The sequence below is a fragment of the Phalangium opilio genome, unplaced genomic scaffold (genome assembly GCF_054372755.1).
Source record: "Phalangium opilio isolate 3A_F unplaced genomic scaffold, DU_Popi_V2 ptg000079l_1, whole genome shotgun sequence".
In the NCBI taxonomy this organism is placed as follows: Eukaryota; Metazoa; Arthropoda; class Arachnida; order Opiliones; family Phalangiidae; genus Phalangium; species Phalangium opilio.
In genome coordinates this window covers 1,495,737-1,523,546 of record NW_028324187.1, presented here as the reverse complement: position 1 = coordinate 1,523,546, position 27,810 = coordinate 1,495,737, and the positions used below count along the sequence as shown (strand labels likewise).

The 27,810-nt window shown below is 36.8% G+C and overlaps 3 protein-coding genes across 4 annotated transcripts in view; 2 read left to right on the top strand and 1 right to left on the bottom strand.

The window, feature by feature from the left end:
- The first annotated feature begins 1,188 nt into the window (after positions 1-1,188).
- Positions 1,189-4,498, top strand: LOC149654121 (ganglioside GM2 activator-like). The gene is made up of 5 exons (XM_089845512.1): positions 1,189-2,423; positions 2,484-2,888; positions 3,215-3,499; positions 3,564-3,758; positions 4,077-4,498. The coding sequence occupies exons 2-5, from the start codon at positions 2,748-2,750 to the stop codon at positions 4,284-4,286; spliced, it is 831 nt and encodes a 276-aa protein (XP_089701638.1). The 5' UTR covers positions 1,189-2,423; positions 2,484-2,747; the 3' UTR covers positions 4,287-4,498.
- Positions 4,499-4,516: 18 nt separating this feature from the next.
- The window catches only part of LOC149654119 (cyclic nucleotide-gated channel alpha-3-like), a 40,564-nt gene continuing 17,270 nt past the window's right edge, over positions 4,517-27,810 (bottom strand). For both annotated transcript variants that reach the window (XM_089845503.1, XM_089845504.1), the window contains exons 3-6: positions 7,382-7,877; positions 6,937-7,070; positions 6,663-6,874; positions 4,517-6,601 (exon numbers count right to left, since the gene is read on the bottom strand). In XM_089845503.1, coding sequence (XP_089701629.1) covers positions 5,175-6,601; positions 6,663-6,874; positions 6,937-7,070; positions 7,382-7,765 — 2,157 coding nt within the window. In that variant the 5' untranslated portion in view covers positions 7,766-7,877 and the 3' untranslated portion in view covers positions 4,517-5,174. The remainder of the gene's footprint in view (positions 6,602-6,662; positions 6,875-6,936; positions 7,071-7,381; positions 7,878-27,810) is intronic.
- On the top strand, positions 8,373-9,935 carry LOC149654120 (solute carrier family 35 member G1-like). Its single transcript, XM_089845220.1, has 3 exons — positions 8,373-8,781; positions 8,838-9,431; positions 9,889-9,935. The coding sequence occupies exons 1-3, from the start codon at positions 8,373-8,375 to the stop codon at positions 9,933-9,935; spliced, it is 1,050 nt and encodes a 349-aa protein (XP_089701346.1).

The window sequence follows — 27,810 nt, the reverse complement described above, 5'->3', positions numbered from 1 at the left end:
ATTATGGTATAAAATTAATCCATAAATTATGAACGTAAATAACTTAATAGGTTTCCTTGAAAAAACCATGAGTTTCATCAAGTTTGCTTTAAATTTCAAATTTATGCAAAATACAAATTTCGTTTGAAACCTGTGAAACCCTTGATATTATGGTATAAAATTAATCCATAAATTATGAGCGTAAATAACTTAATAGGTTTCCTTGAAAAAACCATGAGTTTCATCGAGTTTGCTTTAAATTTCAAATTTATGCAAAATACAAATTTGGTTTGAAACCTGTGAAACCCTTGATATTATGGTATAAAATTAATCGATTAATTATGAACGTAAATAACTTAATAGGTTTCCTTGAAAAAACCATGAGTTTCATCGAGTTTGCTTTAAATTTCAAATTTATGCAAAATACAAATTTGGTTTGAAACCTGTGAAACCCTTGATATTAAGGCTTAAAACTATTCCCTAAATTATAAGCGTAAATAACTTAATAGGTTTCCTTGAAAAAACCACGAGTTTCATCGAGTTTGCTTGTTTTATACAATTTATGCAAAATACAAATTTGGTATGAAACCTGTGAAACCCTTGATATTATGGTATAAAACTAATGGCTAAATTATGAACGTAAATAACTTAATAGGTTTCCTTGAAAAAACCATGAGTTTCATCAAGTTTGCTTTAAATTTCAAATTTATGCAAAATACAAATTTGGTTTGAAACCTGTGAAACCCTTGATATTATGGTATAAAATTAATCCATAAATTATGAGCATAAATAACTTAATAGGTTTCCTTGAAAAAATCGTGAGTTTCATAGAGCTTGCTTTAAATTTCAAATTTATGCAAAATACAAATTTGGTTTGAAACCTGTGAAACCCTTGATATTATGGTATAAAACTAATGGCTAAATTATGAACGTAAATAACTTAATAGGTTTCCTTGAAAAAACCATGAGTTTCATCAAGTTTGCTTTAAATTTCAAATTTATGCAAAATACAAATTTGGTTTGAAACCTGTGAAATCCTTGATATTATGGTATAAAATTAATCCATAAATTATGAGCGTAAATAACTTAATAGGTTTCCTTGAAAAAACCATGAGTTTCATCGAGTTTGCTTTAAATTTCAAATTTATGCAAAATACAAATTTGGTTTGAAACCTGTGAAACCCTTGATATTATGGTATAAAATTAATCGATTAATTATGAACGTAAATAACTTAATAGGTTTCCTTGAAAAAACCATGAGTTTCATCGAGTTTGCTTTAAATTTCAAATTTATGCAAAATACAAATTTGGTTTGAAACCTGTGAAACCCTTGATATTAAGGCTTAAAACTATTCCCTAAATTATAAGCGTAAATAACTTAATAGGTTTCCTTGAAAAAACCACGAGTTTCATCGAGTTTGCTTGTTTTATACAATTTATGCAAAATACAAATTTGGTATGAAACCTGTGAAACCCTTGATATTATGGAATAAAACTATTCCCTAAATTATGAGCGTAAATAACTCCATAAGTTTCCTTTAAACAACCATGAGTTTCATCGAGTTTGCATGCTATATAATATTTATGCAAAATTCAAATTTGGTTTGAAACCTGTGAAACCCTTGATATTATGGCTTAAAATTAATCGCTAAATTATGAACGTAAATAACTTAATAGGTTTCCTTGAAAAACCATGAGTTTCATCGATTTTTCGGTAAATTTATGCAAATTAGTATTCTTGTGGCAAACCTTTGAAATTAGCGGCCTTATGCACGGAGAGGTTTGCTGGAGAATTTTATGCAAATTAGTATATTGGCTGCAAACTATTGAAAATACCGGCCTTATGCAAGAAAAAGTTTGCAGCATTTATGCAAATTAGTATTTTGGAAGCAAACTTTTGAAAATGGCGGCCTTATGCAAAAAAAATGGTTTGCTGCAAACTTATGCAAATTAGTAGCGTCCCATAGATTGAGGGGCTGAACATATTATTGACACTAATAATCCCCCGGCGGGATTTTCGAGCTTTCTAAACTAAAATCAAGGATAAACTTCAAAGAAGAACATGGCTTAATCATTTTGATGCGATATATTAAAATAATATTAAAAATAAGACAAGTTTCCATGTGCCATGATTGACTTTCAAGGTTATTTATTACATAAACACATGCCTAAATTTAATTGTATAAGTCGTAGGCCTAGGATAAAATAATTTTTAAAATACTAAACGCCCAAACTTAGGAATGTTCGTTTAAAATATAGAATTTTACTTTCTATAAGGAAAGTTGGTAAAATTAGTGATTGGCATTTTAGATTCTAAATTGTCATCTTATAAAACTGGGGATCAAGGTTGAATAACTTACATTATAAAATTCTGATACGTTAATAAGATATTTTATAAATTTATCAAGTTGGTGGATTAAAAAATATTATACCTTCCTTGAAGGGTAATTATTATTTCACTCTCTCTTGCCCGCTCTCTCCTCTAAAACCTCGATTGATTATAGTACCTTGGGCTAAAAGAAAATTAAAACTTTTACGACCTTCACCTAACGCAGGAAACAGGTATTCGGCTTCATCATGTAATAGTAATATCATAAAGCATACATATACAATTTCAGTATGAGATTCACAGAGACATTATAAAAACAGTACCAACTACCGTCGGTTTTGCTCGGTTAGTTAGTTAGTTGGATATCTCGATCTGACTCGGATACACGCGTAAAAGGGTCTTAACCCAATTTTGCAATTAAATTAAAAATAAAAATAAAATGCGTCTGTGGGTTTTGGTTTTCGCCTCTTGTTTCGCTCTAGGTTGTGGTTTAGGGTTTACCGATACTTTACGCGATGGATTTTTAAGGTTGCATCATAGACTGACCCATTCTTCGGTCTCGCATATTATACATAAAAGGGTACGTTCATTTACTTCTTTATTGTTGACTATAGTTCAAAGCGGTAACTCTAACTATATAATACGTTTTTCATTCCGCCCTTATAACCTTATTGTGAATATTAAGTTGGTCAGTGTTTCAGATAAATAAATCCCAACTAACTGCATATTTGTCGCGCGTCTTTTTTTTCGCACCATTTCCATACCTTAAGGGTGCTTAATTAATTATCTTGAGAAACTTGAATCAGAAACATTATATACCTCTACACAAATTCTTTAAATTGTTCTGAAAAATAATTTCTTCCTTTATGAAAGTAAAGAAACTTTTTAATCTAAATAATTTAATAGCAAGCTCTAAACGCCTTCGAGGAAGATGTCCCGGATAAGCAATCACCACCGGAAGTGGCTACGATTGACGTGGAGTTCAAAGATGATAATGAGACAGTGGAAGTTAAACCCAAGAAAACTAAGAGAGTAGGGTACGCTCATTTAGATTTGATGCCATGCGGCGAAGAAGACGATTTGCTCTACGTTGAAAACCTAAAAATGACACCAAACCCCACTGTAATTCCTGGACCTTTAACCCTTCAATTTCAACTGAACGCCAAAGAAAATATCAGCTCGCCTGTCGGAGTAAGTTAATCGTTTTGGCACGCGTCACTTATAATTGCTTACCTGGCACGTACCTTTATCATAGGCGGAGCTTTTTATGAGGAAAAAGGTATCTCTACTCTTTGGGCTTTCCAGTTGGTTCGATATTCCTTGTCTCGAGTATCCTGAAGGTAAAGTTGGTTCTTGCGAATACGAAGACGTTTGTCCACTGGGATTTTTAAACGAAGCCATCTGTAGAGACAATAATGACCTCAGTACCTGCGGATGTCCGTTTCTAGCGGTAAGAATTTATCACGTGTCATATGACGCGAGAACTTGGTTAGATAATTAATGATAACCCTGAAGGTAGTAGCTATGGGTTGGTGTCCCTTGATTTTATAAGCCAAGTGGCGACGTCTTAGCTTCGAAAAACAAATTTGGAGGCCTCAATTATAAATTTCACATTTACTACGTGCTCCTAAAGTTTGATTATAGTTTACGCAATTAATCTTAAGTGTATACATTTCCACCTTGAACCATTTAAACTATCTGTATTTAAATAACTATCTCGCTTACCATGGCTTAAAGTTAATTTTCTTTCGTCACGAATCCTTCACAGGGAAGTTACGAGTCTCGACCCGTTACTTTTGACATTCCGTCTATTCCGGACAATGTCCCGGCTTATTTATTAGACGGAGAGTTTACTGTCAAAGGTGTCCTGAAAAAGAATGGAAAAATCGCTACATGTTACACAATTAGCGTTGATTTCAAATCGGAAATTGTTGAAATTGAAGAGGACGATGAAACTCCTATTAAACCCGCGTCGTAAATACTTGAAATTCCAAGGGGTTGGACACTTCTCTACAGGGGGATACGTTAAATCGTACAGTATGAAAATTCCTTACAAATGACTTACTCACAGCCCTTGCAGCTATTGTTCAAAGAGATCGTCAAACTAATTTAAAAAGGTCGTCAAGCCCTTAAGAACCCATCACAATAGAACATCATTTTCATTTGATATTGAGTGTAAAATATTTTATTAGTAATTGCATTTTTTATATCATTTAATTTTTATTTTTTTTAATCGATTTTTATTTGTTTGGTCTCTAAATACGAGGTAATTAGTTTAAATCTACGTGAAAATATTTGTCGAATATAAAAATAGTTTAAGTCGCCTGCACCACGTTTGAATAGGACGCAAAAACTGATCACAGAATCGTCTATTTTTTGTTTTGTTGTATCATAACCCATCAATTATCTCATTCGTTCCACGAATAAAATTGTTTTCATAAATAATAAAAGAAGGCTAATTATTTCAAAGACAATGGTAATGTTAAGTTCCCATTAAAATAAAAATTTCTTAAGATGTTTGGTTTTCAAAGGCCTTGCATAATTTCATTCAATGTGTGTCACGGAAATTTCAAACTTTATATTTCGAATTTCATTGTATTCTTAATGGTTTTAAAGGAAAATAAATGCGGAAAGTTATCCGTTTTGTCTGTAAGTAAAGTGACTTCTAGTGCTTCGATTTTTTTCAGATACGAGTTAAACGACGGAAGTCATAGTCTTACGACATGAATGATTTCATTTTAATACCCTAATCACTTTCCTGGCCGAAACTTACCTCTTCCCGAACCGTGACACACCCTTCATGATTAACTAAATAATTATCTTCAAATAAAATATATTTAAATAATTTATGAACGTCTTCCATTCATCATTGACATTGTTCGTTGGCTTCAAAGGCATCATCATCGTCATCCTCGTCATTGCTCCCCGAACTTGGTTCACCTTTTTCAAGGCGGGTTATCCTTCGCTTTAACTTACTCTGAGAGGCAGTGTACTCGGCTAAAAGTCTCGCAAACCTAGTTTGCATATTATCCATTGCCTTCTCCAGCTTAGCGTACTTAATCGCAAGCGTTTCCTTTTCTCTTTCGGCCGCTTTAATGGCCTCTTCATCCAGAAGGCCATCTTTGAGTAGTATTTGTCTCCCTCTTTCAATCAACATCTTTTCCGCTTCGGGGTAGTCGGCTAAGACACTCCACAAGTCTTCCTTAGACAGGCAAAAAAGGTCGGAGTAGCCAACACTTCGCACGTTGGCCGTCCGCCTATTACCCGTTTTCATACCCGAAATGTTGAGGATACTTAGTTCCCCGAAGACGCTACCGTCGGACAAAGTAGCGAAAACAGTTTTCCCATCATCCCCCACTACGCTCAACTGTCCCCTCTTGACTATATACATCTCTTTCCCCACATCCCCCTTACGGCAAATATAATCCCCTGGACTAAAGACTTGCAGTTGCAGTTTCAATACCAATTGCACTAACAAGCCAGGTTCGCAATCCTGGAATAAACGCACTCTTTTCAAAGTACCCAAATGGACGTGAATGGCAATTTCCGCTTTCAATTTATCGGGGAGTATCTGAGTCACCGTGTCCTCGTCTAAAGATTGCTTATTACTCCACAAGTAGTCAAACCACTTGATGACGCGGTTCTCCAGATCCTTGCTGACCTTGCGGAACTCCATATATTGCTTGACGCTGTCCATTCGGCTTTGAAACTCGGCTCGCGCGGCGTTCATGTTGGTAATCATGCTTCCCACGTTTCCCACAATGGTGGCGAATATAAGAACCCCAACTAAGAAATCGAAAACAACGAAGGCGTATTCGATGTCCTCCTCGGGTGTGGGCACTTCCCCGATGGTCGTTAAGGTTAGAGTCGACCAATAGAAACTGTATATGTACTGACGCGATAGAGTGGCGAATTCCGGTTGCCGAACGTCCTTATACACCCAATTGTCCGAGCCGAACCCGATGGCGTAACTCATGGCGAAATATATGCACGCGTTCCAGTGAATGATCACGAGAATATAGCAAACTAGTTTGCTAATACGAAAGGCGTAGGGGAAGTTAGTTCTGGTTTCTGTCCGGTCGAAGAATTCCAGCATGCGATGGAATCGCAACAGGCGATTCATACGAACAATGACGGCGCACGGGACCCGGTTGTAGCAGGTCGTGCCTAACGGCCAGTATAGTAGGTCGGTTGGCATTAGACTGCAAACGTCCAGTTTGAAGTAAATGGATTTCGTGTAGTTGAGCAAGAGCTTACGCGTGTCCCTGACTAGTAAGCCTTGCTCCAAGTACCCTGAAATTTTTAAGTCCGAGTTAGATGGAAGGAAAGCCAGGTAAATGGGTAAAGCGTTTACCGGCTCTGGCGTGTAACGCCATATCGCATATGTAAATGAAATCAGACGTGTAATCCATAAAGTACCAAAAAATTGGACATAGATTTTGAAGTTCCCAGAAGACACTGCGTCCCACTATGATTATGATGTTGTACAGAACGAAGCAGCTGATGAAAAACAACCAATAGTAGTGGAAGTTGTTCGCCGGATCAACCACGAAGGTTCCGCGAATTCTAAACGATCAGAAATATTGATTTCATTAAGCGAGTAAATGAATAACGCTGTTAAAACGTACTTTCCGAAGCAGAAAGACTTATAATCGCTGTCTTGACCAGTATCCGACTGACCCATAGCAAACTTTTCCAGAAAGGAATCTGGTCTTTCCGGTTCCTTCGCCTTCTTCCGATTTGAAGCCCATTGAGAGACGATCTGTTATGTTAATAAAAAATTAATAATTTAACAATAAACAAGCGAACGACGAAATTGTACAAACAGACTTTAGGAAAGGGTTCCAAGCTCATTTTTTAAACCAACTGTTACGTACTAAACCTTTACATAATCTGAACTAAGACCCACTATTCAACAGAACTATGAAGTTTCTTTAAATCGATAACTCTAGGCGTGATTAGAGTATAAGATATTAATATTTGAGTAACTACTATTATTGATTTTAGAAATAAGGGTTAGAAAAACTGCAACGCCTCAGGAAAATACATTTGCTAGGGTAGACCTTGACTCACTTGAAGCCTTTGGGCTATGCGTCCCATTTTGAAAACAGGGTTCTCCGAAGTTTTCTTGGCTTCCTCTTCGGCGGACATTTGTTCAATCCGAACGATTTCCGAGCAGAAACTACTGCGAGCGGAGGCTGCGCTACACGGAGTACATATCCCGTTCTCCAAGACCTCCATCTCGTCGCCCGTACCATTGCTGCCCGTCACGGAAGCACGTTCCGGTTTGAGAAACTGCGTACAGCTGGAAGACTGGTGTGCCTGTTGAGGTAGGGACCATTGTTCCGGGCTCTTGCTACTCTTGTTGTTAGCCAAACTATCCGCCGATGACCTCCGTGAACTACCCACCCTCGTCGGGCGAGTGGGGTTAACCGAGGACATGATGGGAATCCACATTCGGTCAACACCGAATAGGAACGGTTGGATGAGTCTCGAATCGACCCGAGGTAGATCGGGCAGTTCCGATACCCGTGGCTAAGGAATGCCTCCAACTAGGTGACATTGTTGACTGGAGAAATAAATAAACGATATTTATTAGCTTCATAATTCGGCTAAACAACAACCACTCAAACTCCAAACTAAGAGAAACAAAAAAATTTCTTGCAAAGTTTCACAAAAATTATCTTAGCTCTAAACCGGATAAAGCAATTACATCTTAAATTATTTTAATTTATGTAGATTGATACGTCTGAATAAATGATGTGTTATTGTAGGTTCTACTATTTAACGTTACAGCTTGTTTAAAAGTCTACGATAAAAAAACAGTCAAGGTTGAGGCTGCAGATAAAAATACACTTTTTGGCACTGAAAAGTATTTAAAGTTTTATCTCTAGTAGAGCTACTCTCTTCCAAGATTAGGCGACATTCGGCTGATATACAATTGCGTCAAATATTCTTCTTTCCATCGTTACTAATACGCAAATGTGCGCGTTTTTATCAACTTAATTATGCTAAAACCATCATGCCATAAATAAATCAGAGATTCAATACTACGGACTTAAATATGGAAGTCTTGCAAATGAACGAAAACCAACCATTCCTCTCAAGAACTAAAGAAAAACTGAAACGCGTACCAGGACTTGGTATTTGGTGTTCGGTCATCTCAAATACTTTCTTCGCTTTCAATATAGTCACTACGAAAGCCATAGTCACCGACCGAAATGTTCTCTTAGTGGGATCAATACAATCGATTGTGAAATTGTTACTAGTGTTACCAGTCATCGTATACCACGATCTACCCATCTTTGGGGTTAAAGAGGAACGATGGTATTTGGTCGGGTTCTCGATCAGTACCGCGTTGTTTCAATTGGGACGGACTTACGCGTACGCCTTCATTTCGGCTTCAGACGCGTCGGCGATCATTATGGCATATCCTATTGTGGTGACCATAATCGCCCCGTTTCTACTCAAAGGTAATGAATATTTTCTACCCCCAGTTCGATCAGATAGTTATAAATTTTGTTTACAGAAACCTTCCGCAAAATTTACGTCTTCAACGCGTTACTTTCCATTATCGGGATATTCCTGGTAGTTCGTCCACAGTTCTTGTTCGGAAATGAGGAGGAAGTGACGTCATCTTCGAATGAATACAGCAACCATTTTGCCGGTATATCGTTGTCCCTAGCTTGTATCTTCGTTATGACGTCATACTGCATCTTCATCCGTCATTTACGCAAGACATCATCTTGCGTCAGTTGCGCTTGTTCTTCAACAATCTCATTCCTCACGTTCGGAATTCCTTGTTTATTTCGGGGCCAATTTCAACTGCCCGAATGCGGAATTGACTCGGTGTTTTTGGTGTTTTCAGCCGCGTTGCACGTAGCTGATATGTTAATGTATTACATTGCCTACAAGTTTGAAGAGGCTGGGCCTTTATCGGTTGTTGGTACCATTGAAATCCCCTTAATTTTGGTGCTAGAAATGGTTCTTTTAGGAACGATTCCATCTTGGACCACCTTGTTGGGTGCCTTTTTGGTTTTATGCGGTGTACTTCTGACCGCTTTAAGTAAATGGAATAAGTTTTGGAAGTTTTTGAACACTAAAGTGTTACGCTTGGATACAAGTAAATGAGACGTGCAAAATTTTGCTTTTCACATAACATTATAAGTTTCCTTTAACTCGGTGAACTTTGCGAGATCTTATAGAACAGATTTAGAACTAGTTTAGGCCTTTCATTTAAAGATATGTAACAGTTCATCAACTCTCAGAACTTTTCAAGACATTATTGACAATATTTAGAACTAGTTCGGAACTCTAATGACATTTTTTATTGTGCTAAAGGGTTAAACCATAGGTTTATAAGATACGTTCCATAAGTATGACACTTCATGGACTTCGTGAGAATTGACTACACTCGGTTTTGCAGTCCATCTTCCTATTTAAGCCTTTGACAGCGCCTCATCAGGCGTCGCTTTACGAGAATCCATGACCCACGTCACTTCATGACAAGCTCTCAGTAACAAGTGACAAACTTATGGAACATATCTTATGATCAAATGGTTAAACTTGTTGTGTTACAGATGTACTGGCGATGAAACTCGAATCAGGTACGGAAGGAACTGAATAGGTCACGCGAGGTAGTTCTAACTCGCTTCTTATATAGGCTTTTTTATCTTCATTCATTGGAGAAATAGCACGCTACTAAACTAAAACGTAGATCGATAAAGTAGGTTTAAACACGCGATTCAATTAATGACTTGAGACAAATGGTACAAGCTTTGATATACGACCCGACCCAACCCGTACATGCAGCCTTCCAGGAGATGGTTCGCTATATAATATTTCTTTAAAAATTAAGCCTTTTTCTTATTAAAGTTTTATCAAATCCCAACTGATTCCAATTCAATTTAAACCCTTTGTTCAATACCCAATGGGGCCTACTTATCCCGAAGAAATGGTAGGCGACTAACATCACGCGCCTGATGCACAATCAACTCCTTCTTCAATAACTTTTTCAAGATTAGAAACAGTAGAAAATTGAAAAATAAAAAAAAAATAAAACTTCCCGAGATTGGCTTTTGATTAAATTCAAAATTTCATATAGATGTATATTTTAGTAGGGTATTAGTAGGAAGGTTAGGCATCCCGTAAGTTTGAGTAACCTTGGCTCACGCTTATCACTTCGAGAAATACTGATACGTGTATGGATTCAACTAGAATAGATCGTAGATTAAAAAGGGAAACTCTGATTTTTTCTTCTTCACTCAAGTACTAGACCATATATACTCTATGCAAAATAGCCTTCTCATCTTTAAAAGTTTTCAGACCCCTCTCTCTTTCTTCCTTTCTCTTATACAGTTGGATGTGTCTCTGTAGACGTATCATTCGTATAAGTCAGCCATTTCATCAGAAATAAATCACCTCGAAGCTTTAAATGTATTTCGAAATTAAGATATAACCTTTTCAAAAGGTATGACTTAATGAAGTTGACAGAAAAACGTATATACGAAAATGTCTGGCACTCTAGTCGTGAACGATGAAATACTTATTCATTCTTAAACTCAACGAAATTAAAGTGCAGAACACGTTTTTCGGTTTGTAGAGAGTTTGGGGAAGAAATTGACCCAAACGTCCCGTTCCCTAGACACAATTACGTCTAGGTATGACATGCACTCTCCAAGTTTAATTTTCACACGTACATATGGTTTTATTGAAATTTAAACCTAAAGAAATCAATCCACAATTTGTCAATGTTAATAGACGTTTCTTTGCACATGTTTCAGTCGACTTCTTAAACCTTCTATAATCTATAACATCTACTAAAACAGTTATCATAAATGAGGAAGTTTGAAATTTTGATAACTTCCGCTAACATCAACTCCAACGCTGTAAAAAGGGAAAGTACTGGCCATAAAGCTATAGGGGTAAAATCGTAAAGCGAGGGCTTTTTGGTGTATGTCAAAGCGCGAGCAGAAATCCATAAGACATAGCTATAGCCAGGATGGATATAAGTCTTATATAAGATGTTCAGAGGAAATGGCTCTAAGAGAGTTTTTTTTCTGGATTGCAAATACGTGGTTCTGTATCAAGGTTTTGTTGAATAGGATAGTTTTGTTCAGTGACGAGGTTTGGTGGCTGGAAGGGCGCTTAACTGTGTTTGAAGTGGAATTACGTGACCGTTCGTCCAAATAAAAACTGGACGTCGATTGCCTAAAAGAATGCCATACCCCGCTCTCCCAGCTTTCCTTTATGGGTTCCCCCAACAAGATATTCAAGACATCATCGAGACCTACATCCTCAAATATAGAAAACAATTTTCGATGAAAAGGTTCAAGTTTATGTAATTGTCTAGCCCTGTTTAAAATTTAACGGGGTCGGTAACTGTCACAATTAAAACCGTTCTCCCATAATTTCCAGTTATGACGTCGCAACTCAATGTCAACCAATAAGAGAACGCCGGAAACGAAGGAAAACCACAAAAGTCCCAAAACCATAATAAAATACAGGTACAAACCAAGGACCTTCTATTCTGACCCAACACGTCGAAACTCTCAAATCAATAAACCCAAAAATTAACGTAAAAAATTGAGGTTTAATATAGGGGTAGGGCTGATTCGAGAACGTGTCCTCTCTGCAACGTCAGATAACATTCTTGCCGAGTTTTCTCCTACACCATCCTCCTCCATCTCACACCCCAAGTAGGTCAGCTCGCCCTAGTGAAATATACGAAATCAATAGTAACCCATGATGTACGTTCCATTTCTGCATATCCCAAATGGTCACCAAAGATTCCTCAAAAATATTTCACGGATTAAATTCAGTTTTCTATATGAACAAAGGCTTAAGTTATATGTATTTTCTCAAACCAAAACCAAACCGAATAAAAAGTAAAAGAATTATTATGACAAATAAGTAACGAAATAAACTGACGATCCAGAAAAACCAGTTTTCTAGAAACACGTGATAAATAAATTCATTGTTAGGCTTAGCAGACAAACTAAAGAAGTCTTAAGAAAAACACACAATGGTTGTTTGTGTATACTATATTCAAGTAATAACACAGCCCGAAACTTTACGACTATGGAAAAACGCCGCGAGAAACTCTTCTAAATTCCTATAATAGAATCGTAGTCGTAGATTGACTATAATAACACACACAACAGTAACACAAACGTCTAACGTTTGGTAAAAATGAGCTTGTATACACAAAATCCGAAAAAAAAAGAAAACCTTTGCGATATTGACGGTTGCAGATTGAAATAAGTTATTTCGCATTCGAATCATACGATATAGCGCCTTCAAGGACAGAGTAACAATGGTGTTTCCCCACTTGTCCCTAACCAATCTACGATGGCGTATATAACATGTCCGGGAAATATAGAAGAATTGACGATATTGACCTAGCAAGTCTACCGCCTTCAAGGTTGATAATATCGTCTACCATACCCAGTTTCTTCATAAGTTCATAAGATATGTTCCGTAAGTTTGTCACTAGTTACCGAGAGATTGTCATGAAGTGACGTAGGTCATAGATTCTTGTAAAGTGACGCCTGGTGAGGCGCTGTCAAAGGCTTAAATAGGAAGATGGCCGACTGCAAAACAGAGTGTAGTCAATTCTCGCGTCTCTCAGTAAGTCTCTACCGTTACGAAGTATAGGAAGTGTCATACTTATGGAACATATCTTATAGACTTATGGTTTCTCACGTTATCACTCCTAGTCCGTCAAAGAATACGCTACAATATCAATTCATATTGTCCAGACTGCATCCTAGACGTAACGTTTATATAACCTCTAACCTCATCATCTTACTCCACGCCATACATACCGAGTCCTACTTGTCGCTAAGCCTAAATTGAAAAACGTGAAAACTTCAATAAGAGAAGGTAAACTGAAAAATCAAATTATTTTCCCCTCTTTCCCGATTACACAACGACTTCATTTTTGAACTTATCGAGCAAAACACTCGAAATAAAACTAAGCTCTCTCAATCTTCGCTTATTTTAGGCTTAACTTAATTTGAAAGTATAATCTAATCATACTCGAGCAGTGATTCGTTCATCCTTTAAGGGATGATATCATGGAAGTCTCTCAATACGAGAAACTCAAACTCGTTGTTGAAATACGGGAAAAAGTAGTTTTCCGAAAATCTTGGAAAAAAATAAGATAAACAGATCACGGGGTCCTGAAGTTCTTTTCCTATACCTTTCCCAGCCACTGGTTAAATTCGATAGAAATCCATCGGGATTCAGGCACTCCACCTTGGCGTGAAAATACAATTTTGTCAGAGAAAAAAATATATATAAAGATATACTCAGTTTTTTTAGGGAAGAGATTTTTACGTTTCCTCAACACTACTTCCGGAGAACATTTGCGGAGTACTTGCTACCTAGATCATTCGGTCATATTGGAAAAGAGTTTTGAGGTATATTTTATACATAATAATAATGTTTTGGATAACTTATGGGGAATTCACAGTCGCTCTAAATTAATTTACAAGGGTAAACCTATAAAAATTTGATTTCCGCGTTTAAGTAATTTACTTTGTCAATGTATACAGTTTATCAGATAAGACCTTTCCATCGCTCTTCTTATTGGTCTATATAGTAACAACGATGTCGACCAAACGAAGTTACAGCTAACATGAAGTGGAAGCAGGGATAGATTTAATTTTAGAAGTAGGAATGGAGAACAGAGTAATCTGGGCGCGCGTTAAAGTCCCGGACCCCCTTCCACGGGACGGAGGGTTATGAAAGAAGAGGTGGGTCATAGCGACAGAGGTAGAAAGGAATTACGTATTTTTCGCCGTCATCAAAACGTAGTTCAAGTGAGCCAATAAGATAATTTAAACGTTTCGTTACGTGTTGGAGGGAGGGGCTCTATACTGGGCTATGAGTCGGACTGAAGTAAATACTAATCGTTCTCCATTCCTACATATAAAATTATATCTATCCCTGGTGGAAGATAACTTAAACCAGGAAATTAATAAAAGCGACACAGGGAATATATCTCAGAGTACGGTAGTAAATTAAACAGACTACGGTGACGTCAATAAAGAAGTGTAACGCAATTAAAATCTTCGAATATATAAGCATATCAGGGCGATATCCACCCACCCACAATAATTCCACGTGTCGTTTCTATGTTTTCCGCTTAAAGACATCAAGCTCGTTTCATATGCAAATCAATAGCTGAAAGGGTATAAAATGTCCCATCATCATGAAAACCCCCTGAAAACTCACGGTTTATTAGATTAATCTCACTTCACTCCCCTAGCTCCGATCTCTCACACATCAAAAACAAACTCTGAAAACCGCCGGCGAGATCTTTTGTCAAATTAACGACGCCCTCAAGACACTGGCAGTCGCGGATGGGCTAAGCTCTATTGGAGCGATGCTCTTCCCGAAGAATTAAAAGCCTAAGCTATATAAGAAGAAATTTTGGGAAACGCGAGGAAATACCCGTGCCCTGAATAAAAGATCCCCGTAAACTTCTTAATTAAAGAAGAGTTCTTGGGCCCCTATCTAATAGAAACAATTTGGACGGAGTTACAAACAAAACCTTTCGCGTTTTACAAAAAGTTTAATATTACTACTCGGTATAAATAATTCAACGTGACCTTTAAGTGCGAGATACAGTTAGCAGAATGTTTAGTCATAATATAATTAATGATAGAATTTTCAACGCATTTAAAGAGAAAGACGATGACATAAAGTATCTTTTAAGTAGGTAACTTAGTTTATAAAACAGTCAAACAAGATAGTTGGAGCATACTTTAAACTGTAAAACAATGGAAATACTGTATGTATTACATAGTGAAAATATTTATAGAGTTTCAGGAAGTTTCTGAAGCCTATCAGGACATCTGGTTGCCATTTTCCAAGAGGGTCGTGGATTAAAATAAGCTTTCTTAACTGGGCATCTAGTAGTTAAGATCACGTTCGAAACAAAACTAATTTCTGTATCGTAGGTCGAGGGGTTGAAGTGATACAACGATCAGTCAGGGAGTGGATTTCTCCAATATGTTTTGATGAATATATAAAATGAATGAGAGTGTGTCACCGACATTACACGGCAAGGTCTGAAAAGAATACTTTCTTACTCTGTACTTTTCGGAGAAGACAAAAACGGTTATCAGAGAAAACAGAGAGGGAGAGACTTCTTAGGCCTTCTTATAAAGAAAAAAAAACTAAACTTCCAGTAGAGGTAATTTGTGGTGTTAAAGAAGCATTGCCTATATTGAGATTTAACAGGTTGATAGGGATACTTCACTCCGGACGTTTTCCCTTGTTTCTTTTTTTTACCTTACTAAGTAACACCAATTTCCCAGGCTTAACAATAGACCATTTCGATGTAACTAAAAGGGAAAGACACGGGGGTAAAACTTTGCCTTTCATCTTGCTTTTTGGCGCCTGCGCTGTAGTCTTTTTGTATCATGAGAGTGCGCAGAGACGGATGGCAATGTATGTCCCGATATTAAGAGTAGCCTACCCACTTTTCTTCATGCGAAAGGTCTATTTCTATAGGTCAAACTTGCCCCTATTCCACACAAAGAGACAAAAATCAGTAAAATACTTTTTAACCGCAGTTATCTAAAATATTCATGAAAATTTAAAAGATCTCGACATGCCTATAAAATTCAACTTTGAAAAGTCGATACTCTTCTTTAAACAATATCCTTAATCATACATTATCAAATAAAAATTGATTTAATGAGGTACCCGACATATTTTTCTTTCTTTTTTCAAAGTACCAAAATATAAAAAAAAAGATGTTTGAAGGAATAAATCCAGCTTATTATATAAGTAAAGATTTTCGATTTATCTATCAAAGACAGGCGGTATATTCCGTATTATTTTATACTGGGTCAATCCACGGGGGTCAAAACAACTAGGCTTAATCTGACAAGAAGGGCCTTATTTCTCTAACCCTAAAAAAGAGAAAATAAAAAAAAAATCTAAAAAACTAAAAGAAAAATGAAAGAAAAAAAGCCATTGATGACGATAATCATTTGGCGCTCGTAAAAATGTCCCATTTTTGAAGTACGTACTAGAGGGCGGCCGGGAGGGACAGCCTTATAAGCCTTGGCAGAAATGCCCTCCGCACTCTCACTAAGCTACTAACAGGACGGAAATTACAATTTGCCCTAGCTGTTTCCACTAGAGGGTCAAAATGGGTGGGTGTCAGCGAAGGAAAGGGTGGAGCCGTGACGTAACAATCGGAAGTTCGGAAGCCCCCTAACTTACAAATAGAGAAAACACCGAGGGCTATTGTACCTTAACCCAAGGGATCGAACATTTGGATAAAATCTGCAGTTTCGCATTCTAAAAGACTCCAAAATCCCTCTATGTATGTCCATCACCTCGACCCACCCACATACTCAAAGGTCGGAAGGACTTTTCCTGACTGCGAGAAAGAAGTAACTTATTGTTGTCAAAACCATGCTGGAAATTTATAATTTCGAAATAATATGGGTTTTGTTCCGCCTTGAAGGAATGGCGTAACATGTAGGCTACTGTAATTTAACATAATTGTAGATAGACGTGTAGTTTCCAACTGAAATATTATGTTAGACGCTCTTCAGAAATAAAAGCAAAATCTAGCAAGGTCTTTTTTATCGTTTAATTTAGTTTGAGTGATAAATTATACATAAAATTTTAGTTACATAGTTTTTACTCTAGTTCCTGGATATTAGTTAGCAAATTTCAACAGTCATAAAGCTAGTCATATTTAGACTGAAATTACACCACATGCCTTTTTTAAGCCAAGGCTTAAAGATAGCCAGTCTAGCTTTGCACCTGTTTCTGACTGCAGTGTCTCAATCACCGAAATTATGAAAGCCATTACCCATAGCTGATGAATGTCATCGTTAATTAGTCCTAATTATTAACTAAAACAACCAGATGGAACGTACATTTTTTATCGATTGATTAGATTACAGGTATAGTTGTAAAAAGAACCCATTTAAGACAAGAGAACGTTGAAAGACAGAATTTGAGTGCAGTTCCGTCATATCAGGTTTTGCTTCCCACTATATTATGCCCCCTGTTCTCCAACATCACCGCCATAATGGCAAGGTCCGATTCTCAAGTCGTATATGGGTTCTTGGTTTGGGTAGGCATACTGTACGTCTTGAATTTCAATTGGGTATTGAGTGAAGACCAACATTGAACCCACAGTCTTTCATTGAGCCAATAAGGATGAGGCTGTGGTGTTCAGGGTATAGTAGTACTGAGAAACGAAGGTCGATTAGGGGTAACCATCATCTAATCAATCCCTCTTTGATCGATTAAGATAAATCGAGTAACTGTCTGCTAAAGAAATCGCCCTACATTTCATCTCATCTCGTCTTTTATCTATATACCACTAACTTCAGAGCCGTATTCTAAACGCACCTACATGTAGGCCTAGTGAGTGATACGTTGAAAAGTAAAATTGTTAAGGTTTACTTTAAGAAACTCGTCTGGAAGATCAGGAAAAGTGCTTTTACGTTTTCAGTTTGAAATGTATCGAAGGTTTAGGTTTCCCCTAAAACTACTTTTAAAATGGTTGAAATTACGAAGGTTAACCCAACAATCCAGTTTTGGTTAAATTTTTTCTGTTTGGTTTCAAAACCAAAAACCACACCTACTTTATATAGATCGTTCAATAGTTAATTAAATGTCAGTGAAACATGTAACAACCAAAAATATACAGTCCATCAAGAAGAACCACTATTGATAATAGCGATTGAAATGTATACGAAACATAATCTTATATTTCTGATAACCATTTATCAAGGCGTCAACGAATTTCAGAAATATTTATTAACGAGTACCAACGACTTAAGAGTTACTCCTCAGAGAAATAACTTTGGGATTTCTGATCGTTGATTATGAGTCAGTCAGGCCTTTAACTCAACATATATGTTAATAAAGGTAGAGCGTAATATCTAGTCCTCATTTTTCAAAATGTTTCGGTCAGAATCCTGACATCCAAATACATCGAAAGATGAGAGTACCTTTTTTTCATTTCATACCAATAAAACCTTAACAAAAATAAAAAAAATCTCGATCTATAAAACATCTTAAAGCAAAACTACACGCATACGAATTCAACGGAAGAGGAAAAGTGAAATGAAAAAAATTAGGATGGTGGTAAAATGGGCCTCGGTTTCGGGATGGCAAACGCGCTGGGGAAAGAAATCCGAAGCTCCAATTCACGAATGACTTATTTCCCCAACCGAATCTTATACCAGAAAAGAAGTCAAAGAAAGTGCGGGCTATAGGAAGGAGTTAGATTCTCTGGATCCATTTTCTCCGAGCGTTAACTGGCTGCGACCACTCAAGCTGACAGTAAAGACCGGTTTAGACACTCGATAGGGGCTATTATCTAGCTCTAGAGTTTCCAGAATCATTAATCGCTGTCTGGTTAAAGTGACGCTAGTTTTAGAGAGTCTCTTGTTGGCGTTGTTTGAAATTGAACGGTTGTAAAGTAGAAGAAACAGTGTTAAGAAGGTAAAAAAGAAAAGAGCGTAAGAAAGTATCCAAGCCTGGAAAAGGTGATGACACCAAAAGCTTCCGAGTAGCGGAACACGATATTTAACAAAAAAAAGTTTGCGAAAAGAAAAATAAAACGTTTTACAGTTTACTCCCTTGTTTTAGAAGTTTCAGGACTAGAATCGAATTAATTTTTAAAAATTGGAGAGGCCAGATTTGTTAACAAGATTTTGTACTAATGCTTCGGCTTAGATGACAAAGAAACCACCCTTTCCTGGAAACAGTCTTTAATGTTAATCGAACACTTTATTAATTCATCACTCATACGTAACAAAATTCTAGCGCGAAATTAGCTCGATAAACAGGACTCAGTCGGTCGTTCGCCGAAACAAAATGGTCTTACAATGTAATTGCCAAAGAATAAAAGAAGTAAGCGACTGCTATAGTACCTATAACTAATCATGAATGCATTAAACCTCTCCAGGAATAATTTACTTGAACTTAGAAGGATGACACTCTGTATCCTTTTAATACTTTAGTTATGTAACATGATTCTTCCCAGGCTCACCCCTTTATGTTTGCTCTCCCGCTTATCAAACTTCAGATGGGAGTATCGCACCGAGGGTGAATTCTACAACGTTTTGGTACTAATTCTTCAGCAATCAACCCACATACCTTGATTGTCTTGACGTGGGACAAAAATCCCCACAAGCGCATGCGCTTGGCAAATAGTTAAGCATCGCTAATAGAGAAATGATGAAGGAACTATTTATCGCGAATGTGATTCGGTTTAGTAACCTTGAGCACTCCAAATGTAAAATGATGTTGGGAAGAATCATGTTACAATTACCCCGCTTTGTGGTATACACTTCTCTCGAAGAGAAGTATTAGTGGGATAAATGAATACATTCCTGAATATACTCTAGTATGTTCGCTGGTAAAGTCTGTAAGAGACTCGGTACATGGGAGGGGTTCAGCTCGTAAATCGGGTTTGCGCAGTACGGGGGAATAAAGAATTCGCAGTTTCTCGTTACTCGCTTTCTCTCACTCTCTCTCGGTCATTAAAAGGAAAATGACCATTAAGAAAGTGACCAGCAACCCCCTGGAATCAGATTTATAGACTAGAAAGATGAGTGAATAAAAAAGAATGTAGAATCTTCCACAAACCCAATGCCAATAGAGGGCGAAACTAAAATAAGACGTCGCATATTGCTGCTTAAAAATTTAAGAATGAAACCTCATAGAGGAAGCGAGGATTTTTTAAGTATTACAGTGTCAAGTACTTGAACCTACATCAATCATTGTTCGAGATAATTAGGTTTTTAAAATATTCATTGTCGGAGTATAGACTATTTAAAGGTAGTTAAAATTCTGTCACCCATTTTTAACGGTAACTGGAAGCGCTTTGAGAGTACCCTCTGGGCCACGGTGTTAACTACAGTGAAGTACTTTAAATAGCAAAAGGCGTAAAAATTTCGAGACTTAATTTCAACGATAAAAAGACATGTTTTGATTATTTTGATATAATTTTGCCTTGGAAATATGAACCAATTCATGAATAAATATTTAATTTCTCTACGTTACTACAAATGGATCACTTAGAGCAGGGAGGAACAATGGCTTGCGAGAAAGACATTTAAGATATTTACAAACAAATTATAAACATTGAAAAAAAAAATGAAATAAAAATTACGTATAATAAACTAATACACTGCAATGTAAAGCAGTGAAGCTTTTCTACAGGCGTGTATGGAAAACCCATGTTAACGTTTTCCCCTTAATGTTGGCTTCACTCAAAATTGCATTCTGCGTGTTAAACATTTGTACAGGCGTTTTATACAAAGTTAACATAATTTCTATCATGATTTTGAAACATAATCAATTCACTTAAAAAATTAGTTTTAACCTAATTAAAAAACATTCCGTGGAATCTAATATCATAAACCTGATTCCACAGAACCTTAAGCTTCTTTTTTTTTGCACAGTTAGTGGTCTTGCTATTGGCCCAATCTTATATTTCCACTTGACCATGTCCGGAGTTAAAGCTATATATATAAGAGCTATGGTCACTTTACAGGGAAAAAAATAAAATAAATAGAAAAAGGCCAGGCGAGTGAAGGATGCTAGTGGAAGAGCTAAGTCGATTTGATATAGTGGCTATTGGCCGAAGTCCGATTTCATTTGGTCCCAAATTGACCTCTCCCCCCTATCACCCCCTCTCGTGCACGCTCCATCCGGCTGGTCAAGCCTTTCCATTTTTATTCCCCCTCCCCCACTCTTTCCTTTCCTTCAAACAAACTAACACGCCGGCCATCTCTTAACGCCCGAGTGACCCTTTGGAAAGACGTGGAGAAAAAGGGATAGCCCACCCTGAAACCAAACCCATTGCATGAGCCTTTTCTTTTCGGATTTTCAAAATGAAGAAAAATCAGTAAAAACTTTTCACTTTTATTTAATCAAAATTGAACTTTTTACCAATCTTTCCTCTAAGTGAAGAAGATGACGTTAAAGGTCTAGAGTCCACGCACAATATTACGTCATGATCTGTTTCACAGAAAGGTCTAACTCTAACCAGCAAAGAAACTAAACTGCACCTAACTCCCTTAATATTGTTAATGGATACATGATTCAAATTTGAAATATCAATTATTTTATATTCTCTTTAAAATAATAGAGAAAATGTTTAACCACTTCATGTCAGGATTAAGACTTTACTGCCCATTTAAGGGTAGTAGGGGTTAGCTCGGGGAAGGAGTTGGGGTTTTCTTTTGCTCATTTGACCTTTAACCCACTCGTAAGTAATACAGTTTACCAGAAAACTTATAGGGTGTTGTATTTTTTTAGACGCGGCAGAGTTGTGGGAAAAATTATTGGTATTTAGTATATAAAGGATGAAAATAATCAATTAAGGTCATCTGGATCATTAATCTATAACGATAAAAAGAGGTCTAACTATGATGCCAGAAAAAGATGCGTTGAGATGGGAGGAGAATTATTTTACACGGACAAAAGTCGATTAACAAGAAGGTGTTAAAGGTAATAGACTGAAACTTTTTTATATATAAAACCAAGAAGTGATATCTAGTTTATTAGGAAGAAGGTATAAGATGCCTCAGTATTCGCAAGGGGGGGGACGTAAAAGGAGGCCGGGCTATTTCGCCTCTCCTCAGTCGGAAAATACGTAATTTGCGTCATTTGCATCGCGCTGACGTGAGTTTTCAAGAACCAATGAGATGCTGGTTGTAATTTTAGAGGCGGGGATTAACTCCGGACCTACGTTTGGACTGGAGATAAAGCTGGAAATGTGGCGAATTTATATCTTCTCCCTAATAAACTAGATATCACTTCTTGATAAAACTTTAAGGTTATATGAAAAGGTTAATTATTAACCGTAGCTCTGTAGTTCAATTCACTTCAAAGCGGGGTATACAAATGCACTAGTATAACAAATTTAGTTGGTAATTTCAGAATAGGTTTATCTACTTCTAAAAGGGTTGAATCACCAATGAAATATTGTTTATATAAGACTGTATACGCGTGTTGTGAGGGCATTGTTCCCTTAGTATTGCGAGCATAATATTGTTTTGCGTGTTTGGCGCGGTTTTTTTTTTCCCGCCATTTTTACCCTACGTGTCCTAGAAATAAAATACCCACAGAAGTGTTTGAAATGGAACCATAGACGCCGTAAAATATTCGTCCGAAACTTTTATCACGTTTTATGTTTTTGAGAGTAAGAAAATGCAAAACAAAACTTTAACAATTTAGATAGAAGCGCATATATTACAGAGAAATTCGGCCAAAATGTTCCATATTTTTTTTGTTGTAAGTTCTAGAAGAGATTTGTAGAATAAATACGAATTCTAACGTGTGGTTTTTAATATAGTTATGAAATAGTCTTAGAGAAAGTCAAAAATTTGTTAAAAATACCAAATAACTCAAGTGGAATTTCATTGCCTCATTAAATCTTAGACTGTGTAAACTAAACACATATTTTTAAGGTACATATACTTGAGGATATACAAACAGATAAAATATAAACCAACAAGAATAAATTAGTCTTCATCCCTCAATTAATAAAAACGGCTATAAACGCGTAGTGCTTTAGCATCTTGGTTTAGATTAATTTTCACCTAGAATTATACGGAAGCAAAGTATACTCCATGGGGCTTTCCAAGCTGCCAAATAAAATGCGACAATATCTATTAGAGTTAAGAAAAAAAAACTTATCATCCAAAGCTAAATAAACTGTGGTTCCCAAATCTCATTAAATCTGGTCCATGAGCAACAAGGTTTACAAACACAGCTGCGTACGGTTACACAGCGTAACCATCGAGTTATTTTTTTAGAAGTTAGTCAACTATAGAGCCGTAAGGTTTTTAGTCCTAATCCCCTTAAGGGAAAAACTGTACATAGGTTAGGTTCTATATATTATTTTTTTTTAGTTGCAAGCCTGTAATGACCAGAAGGGAATGAAAGGCTTGGATATAATAAATAAGGAGAAACCGTGTCCACCATCCTTTTAAAAATGATGCCAACACTAGTACAGTCAGAAGTGAGATGAGACCAGAAGTACTGAGCTAACCAAATTCTTCACTCGGCGAAAGTGAATATTCTTGATAACACACCAACGGTTGGCCCTCTAGTGGCGGTTTCAGAATTTCCCCTCCAAAACGTGAGACGCTCGCGGTGGTAGAAGACCGAACTAGATTCAAGGAGCCGTGTCCGTGTTCCGCCGCTTTAGGTTGAGAGAAAGGGGGTAGGAAATGTTTTTGGAACTCGACCAATTTTTTTCTCTCTAGTTTTAGCCCGTGGGAAGCGGCATAAAATCCTCAAATTTTTTCACTAGTGCAAGGATCTACTACCAATGCTAGAGCCCTTCACTTCTAGTCTCATCTCACTTCTGGTACAGTTAATATCTCGCGCTTTCTACAACAGTGTTTTATTCTGGGGACGGAAGAAATCGTTTGAGTACGTTTTACCAATCAATCGTGACTCCTAATTTAATTTATCCAAGGTGTGAAAAGGAAGAAGTCTTCGACGGAAGACGTTCATAGAGGTTTCAGAAATTAGCCTTGGGAATTGAGGCTATTTATCAGGCCTATAACCTTGAACAAAACTAGATGGAGCTCCTAATATTGGTCAACATCTCGAAGGTTGGGTCGTTCGTTGGGGGGTGTCTGAAGCTAATTTCTCTGCCCATTTTAGTTTTGCCACCAAAGTTGGTCACCCTTACTTTTAGAGAAGAAGCAAAAAGTGCAAGCGTATATAACCATTGCCAACTAGGCCTTATCTCTATTATTAACGTTAAACTCTTGAAATATGCACCAATGTTAGTTTTAAAAGTACAGAAGTAGCGATTAAAAGTGAATGCTTATTGAACGGATTCTTTAAAATTTTAAAGAGATCTTATAAATGGAGTCACGAATGGGCCCTATTCTGCGTAATATAGGGTTAAAATGGAAAATAAGTTATGTTGAGACCAAAGACGTTCGACTGGGCTTCGAAGTTAGCAGTCCACCAACTTCAAGCCATATTTTAAACCTTTGTTGTCCACTTACAGGATTCGGATGTACCCTCTTAATAAAACCAGGTGATCAAATAGTAGACTATTTCAACCCCGACATTTAAAAAGGATCTACTTAAATATTCATTTTCAGGGAGTTATTGATTTAATGGTTGTGAAGAAGATGTATTATATCATCTAATTTTAGTTCCTTTGACATAAGCGTTAGCAATTAGGTCTCAAACAATGACCCCCTTTTCTCAAAAACCTTTCAGAATGAGGCTGTACGACGTCATCAACGTCAGTAAGTCATTTTCCGCGATATGTTTACCATTTTCTATACCTAAAGAAAGAGACATGACATAAAACCTTCAAATTGAAAAAGAATATAATTTCTCTTTCCCAAGTTAGGTACAGGAAAAATGTAGTTTATTCAATGAATTTATTAAATAAGTACGAGAATAATGGCTGAAATTTTATATTTTTACATCTTGGGTTCATACCATACACACTAACGTGTGGTAAAACTGTATGAATTCATGATAGAACATAGTAGCTATAGCCTAAGACCCCTCCCATGCCCAAGAGACTATGATCTCGGGCGATATAGTGAGCAAAGAGGGAGACAGTGGCTTCCACGTCAGAAGGAACAATTAAAGGCCTACTTCATCAAAGCCTTATCGCCGAATAGCGTGTCCACTTTGTCCATCAAGATCTATAGCTAACACTGTCCAGTAGTAAAGGAAAAGAGGGTGTATTAAGAAGGCTACTAGGGTGGGCGGACCCAAATGGTCAATAAAGAAACGGTTAAACACGAAAGAAAGATAAATTCAGAAGCATGTTTATCGAAGTTATATATATGTGTATATAGAAAACGTTAGGTGTTATAGAGTATGTATATTTGTTTGTTGAACGCACCATGTGTAGTTTTAAATTAGGAACACTTGCAGAAAAACGTCAACGAAGTTCGTCAGCAAGAATTGTTTACATCGTGTAACAAACTTCTGATAAAAATAACAAGACTATGAAAGGGGTGTAACGATATTACAAGCTCTAATCTATCTTTCTCAAAACACCATTTTTATCGTTCATCTATTACCTTGAACAATCGTAGACTTTTTGGGGGATTTATATAGATTTACTTATTACATAACGTATAGGTAATTTGTGGAACTAATAGTGTTTGTTTAACGACTGTTGCTTAATTATAAGGAGGAAGTAACAGTTACCACACGCTTGATGGCGTTGATATTATCATAAGTTCATAAGATATGTTACATAAGTTTGTCAACCATGGTTACAAACTGGAGCTTGTCATGAAGTGATTGAAGTAGGTCATAGATTCGAGGTAAAGCGACGCCTGGTGAATGGGGCGCTGTCAAAGGCTTAGTACAGACTAAATAGAAATATAAACTGCAAAATTAACCGAGTGTAGTACTTCAATCCTCGCTTGTCGTTCTCGAACTACCCCGAGCTGTAAAGGCTCGTTTACATGTGCGCGAGAAATGGAAAAAGTCGAAGCGTAAAGCAGAGAGATGAGGCGTATTGGGGTTTGCGTTCCCTAGGCATACCGTTTACAAACAAGCGAAAGCTTTTTTAAGTCGCGCTTGTTGCTCATAGATGAAGCGGGTGTTCGGAATAAGCTCCGATCTGCCGCAGTAGAATCTTCAGCTCGTGTTTGCTTCTCGCAAAGAGTCACGTGATTTTCCAAGCCAATAATATCCAAGGACCGAATATCGTTTGATATTTTTGCGTTTGTTTATCTCGCGAAATAGGCCTAGGCACCACCATTGAGAATGTCTTTAAAAGAACAAGATAAAATTTTTGAAATACGCGTGCCTCATCCTTTCAAGCTCGACAATTAAATCAAAATTATTCTCAAGCTCAAGTAGAGAAAATATACGCATCTTGACAAATTACATCAAGTAACCTTCCAAAAGGCGAAAATAGCCTTCTTTGTTTCTATTTCTCCATATAGGATGTGCCCACCAACGACGTTCCGTTCTAATTTTCTGTTGTTTTTTTGTTATAAATGTCGAATGTTTTTCAAAAGCAATAGTTTCTTTTTAAGCAGAAGTAAACTAACGAGAGTCCACGCCATTTTAGTTGTTTACTTCCGACTGAAAGACAACTCTGCAATCTAGGCTCATGCTACCGCCCAGCTCGTATGTAAACGAAGGAGCAGGTGGAGCAGCGGGAACAAACGCTTTTGGCAGACGCGATTTTTTTAAGCGCGAGAAAAAGATTCGACTTTCAACTTCTACTCTCCGCTTTAAGCTTAATTCTCGCTCACATGTAAACGAGCCTTTAGTCTCTAGCACTATGAAGATTTCGTATAATTTTCAATACCAATTTCTCGTACAAAATAACAAAAATTATATATTCACGATCCGATGGCGTATCGAAATTTGGTACTTGTAAAGAAGGACTAAAACTCCAATTATCGGAGGAAAATTGCAACAAAGAATGAATGAAGGATCGAACAAAACAGTTTTATTTTTGTCCAGATTCCTCGAGGAAATAAGACATTTTTTTGCGGGAAATTTCCCGTTTCCGACATCGTATGAATGTAACCTTTCCAATTGAATAAAAAGCTAAGCCTAAATTCCGATGATGAGTGAATCAAAAAAGACCTTAATTAATCTGCCACATTCAGTTTGAAACGAGTCTCTTTGAATGCAAGAAAAATAAATTCTTGGGGTTATTTTTTCGGTCAAAGACTAGAGTCACCTTAGAACTTCGACTTGCCTACGGACGGTTACGTAATGCGGGCAACCTACAGACTAAAAAAAATTGTCACGTTTTTTGAAAAGTGTTTTAAAGAAAGCTGGGAGATAAAAAGTTTCGGGTGAAAAAAAATTGATTATTGGTGAAAATATTTGAAGAATAACTTTCCGCCTTTTCACGACCGACCACTTTTTTTTATTAGTTTGAAAAGCGTTTCGCCAAAATCGAATTTCTAAAAAAAAAACGTTTTTGAAGTGCGAGCAAAGTTTATTTAAAGGAAATGTGAAGCAAAACAAAATTTTACTTAGTTCAGTGGATTTAATTTCACATAAAATAAACTATATACTTCAGCAACCCTTTGTAATATAGTTTCAATCTTAGAAAGTACTGTATTTTCCATGTCAATACCTCAGTCCCCAAAGAGAAATTTTAACCATATTCCAAAGTGAAATTATTTATAAGCATCCTTAGGTATGTTTTTCTTCTCTCTCTCTTTTTCAATCGAAACGTACCATTGTTAAAAACTAAATCCATTAATTATTTTAGGTCGCTGGATTTTCTCGAGCCAAGTGTAGCGCTGGGCTTGGATTTCAGATTTGTTGTTCAAAGTCTGCGAAAAATCTCCGGGACTAAATTCAAACAAGTCGACATTGATGGATTTTTTTTATTCTATCGCTCCCTAAGCCTTTGCCTGAGCTCTGTGGAAAAGGAGCCGCTAATATTAGCCTCTCTAAAACTTTATAAAACCAATATTTAAGTTGCACAAACACAAAAACACTCTTTACTGTATGACTTA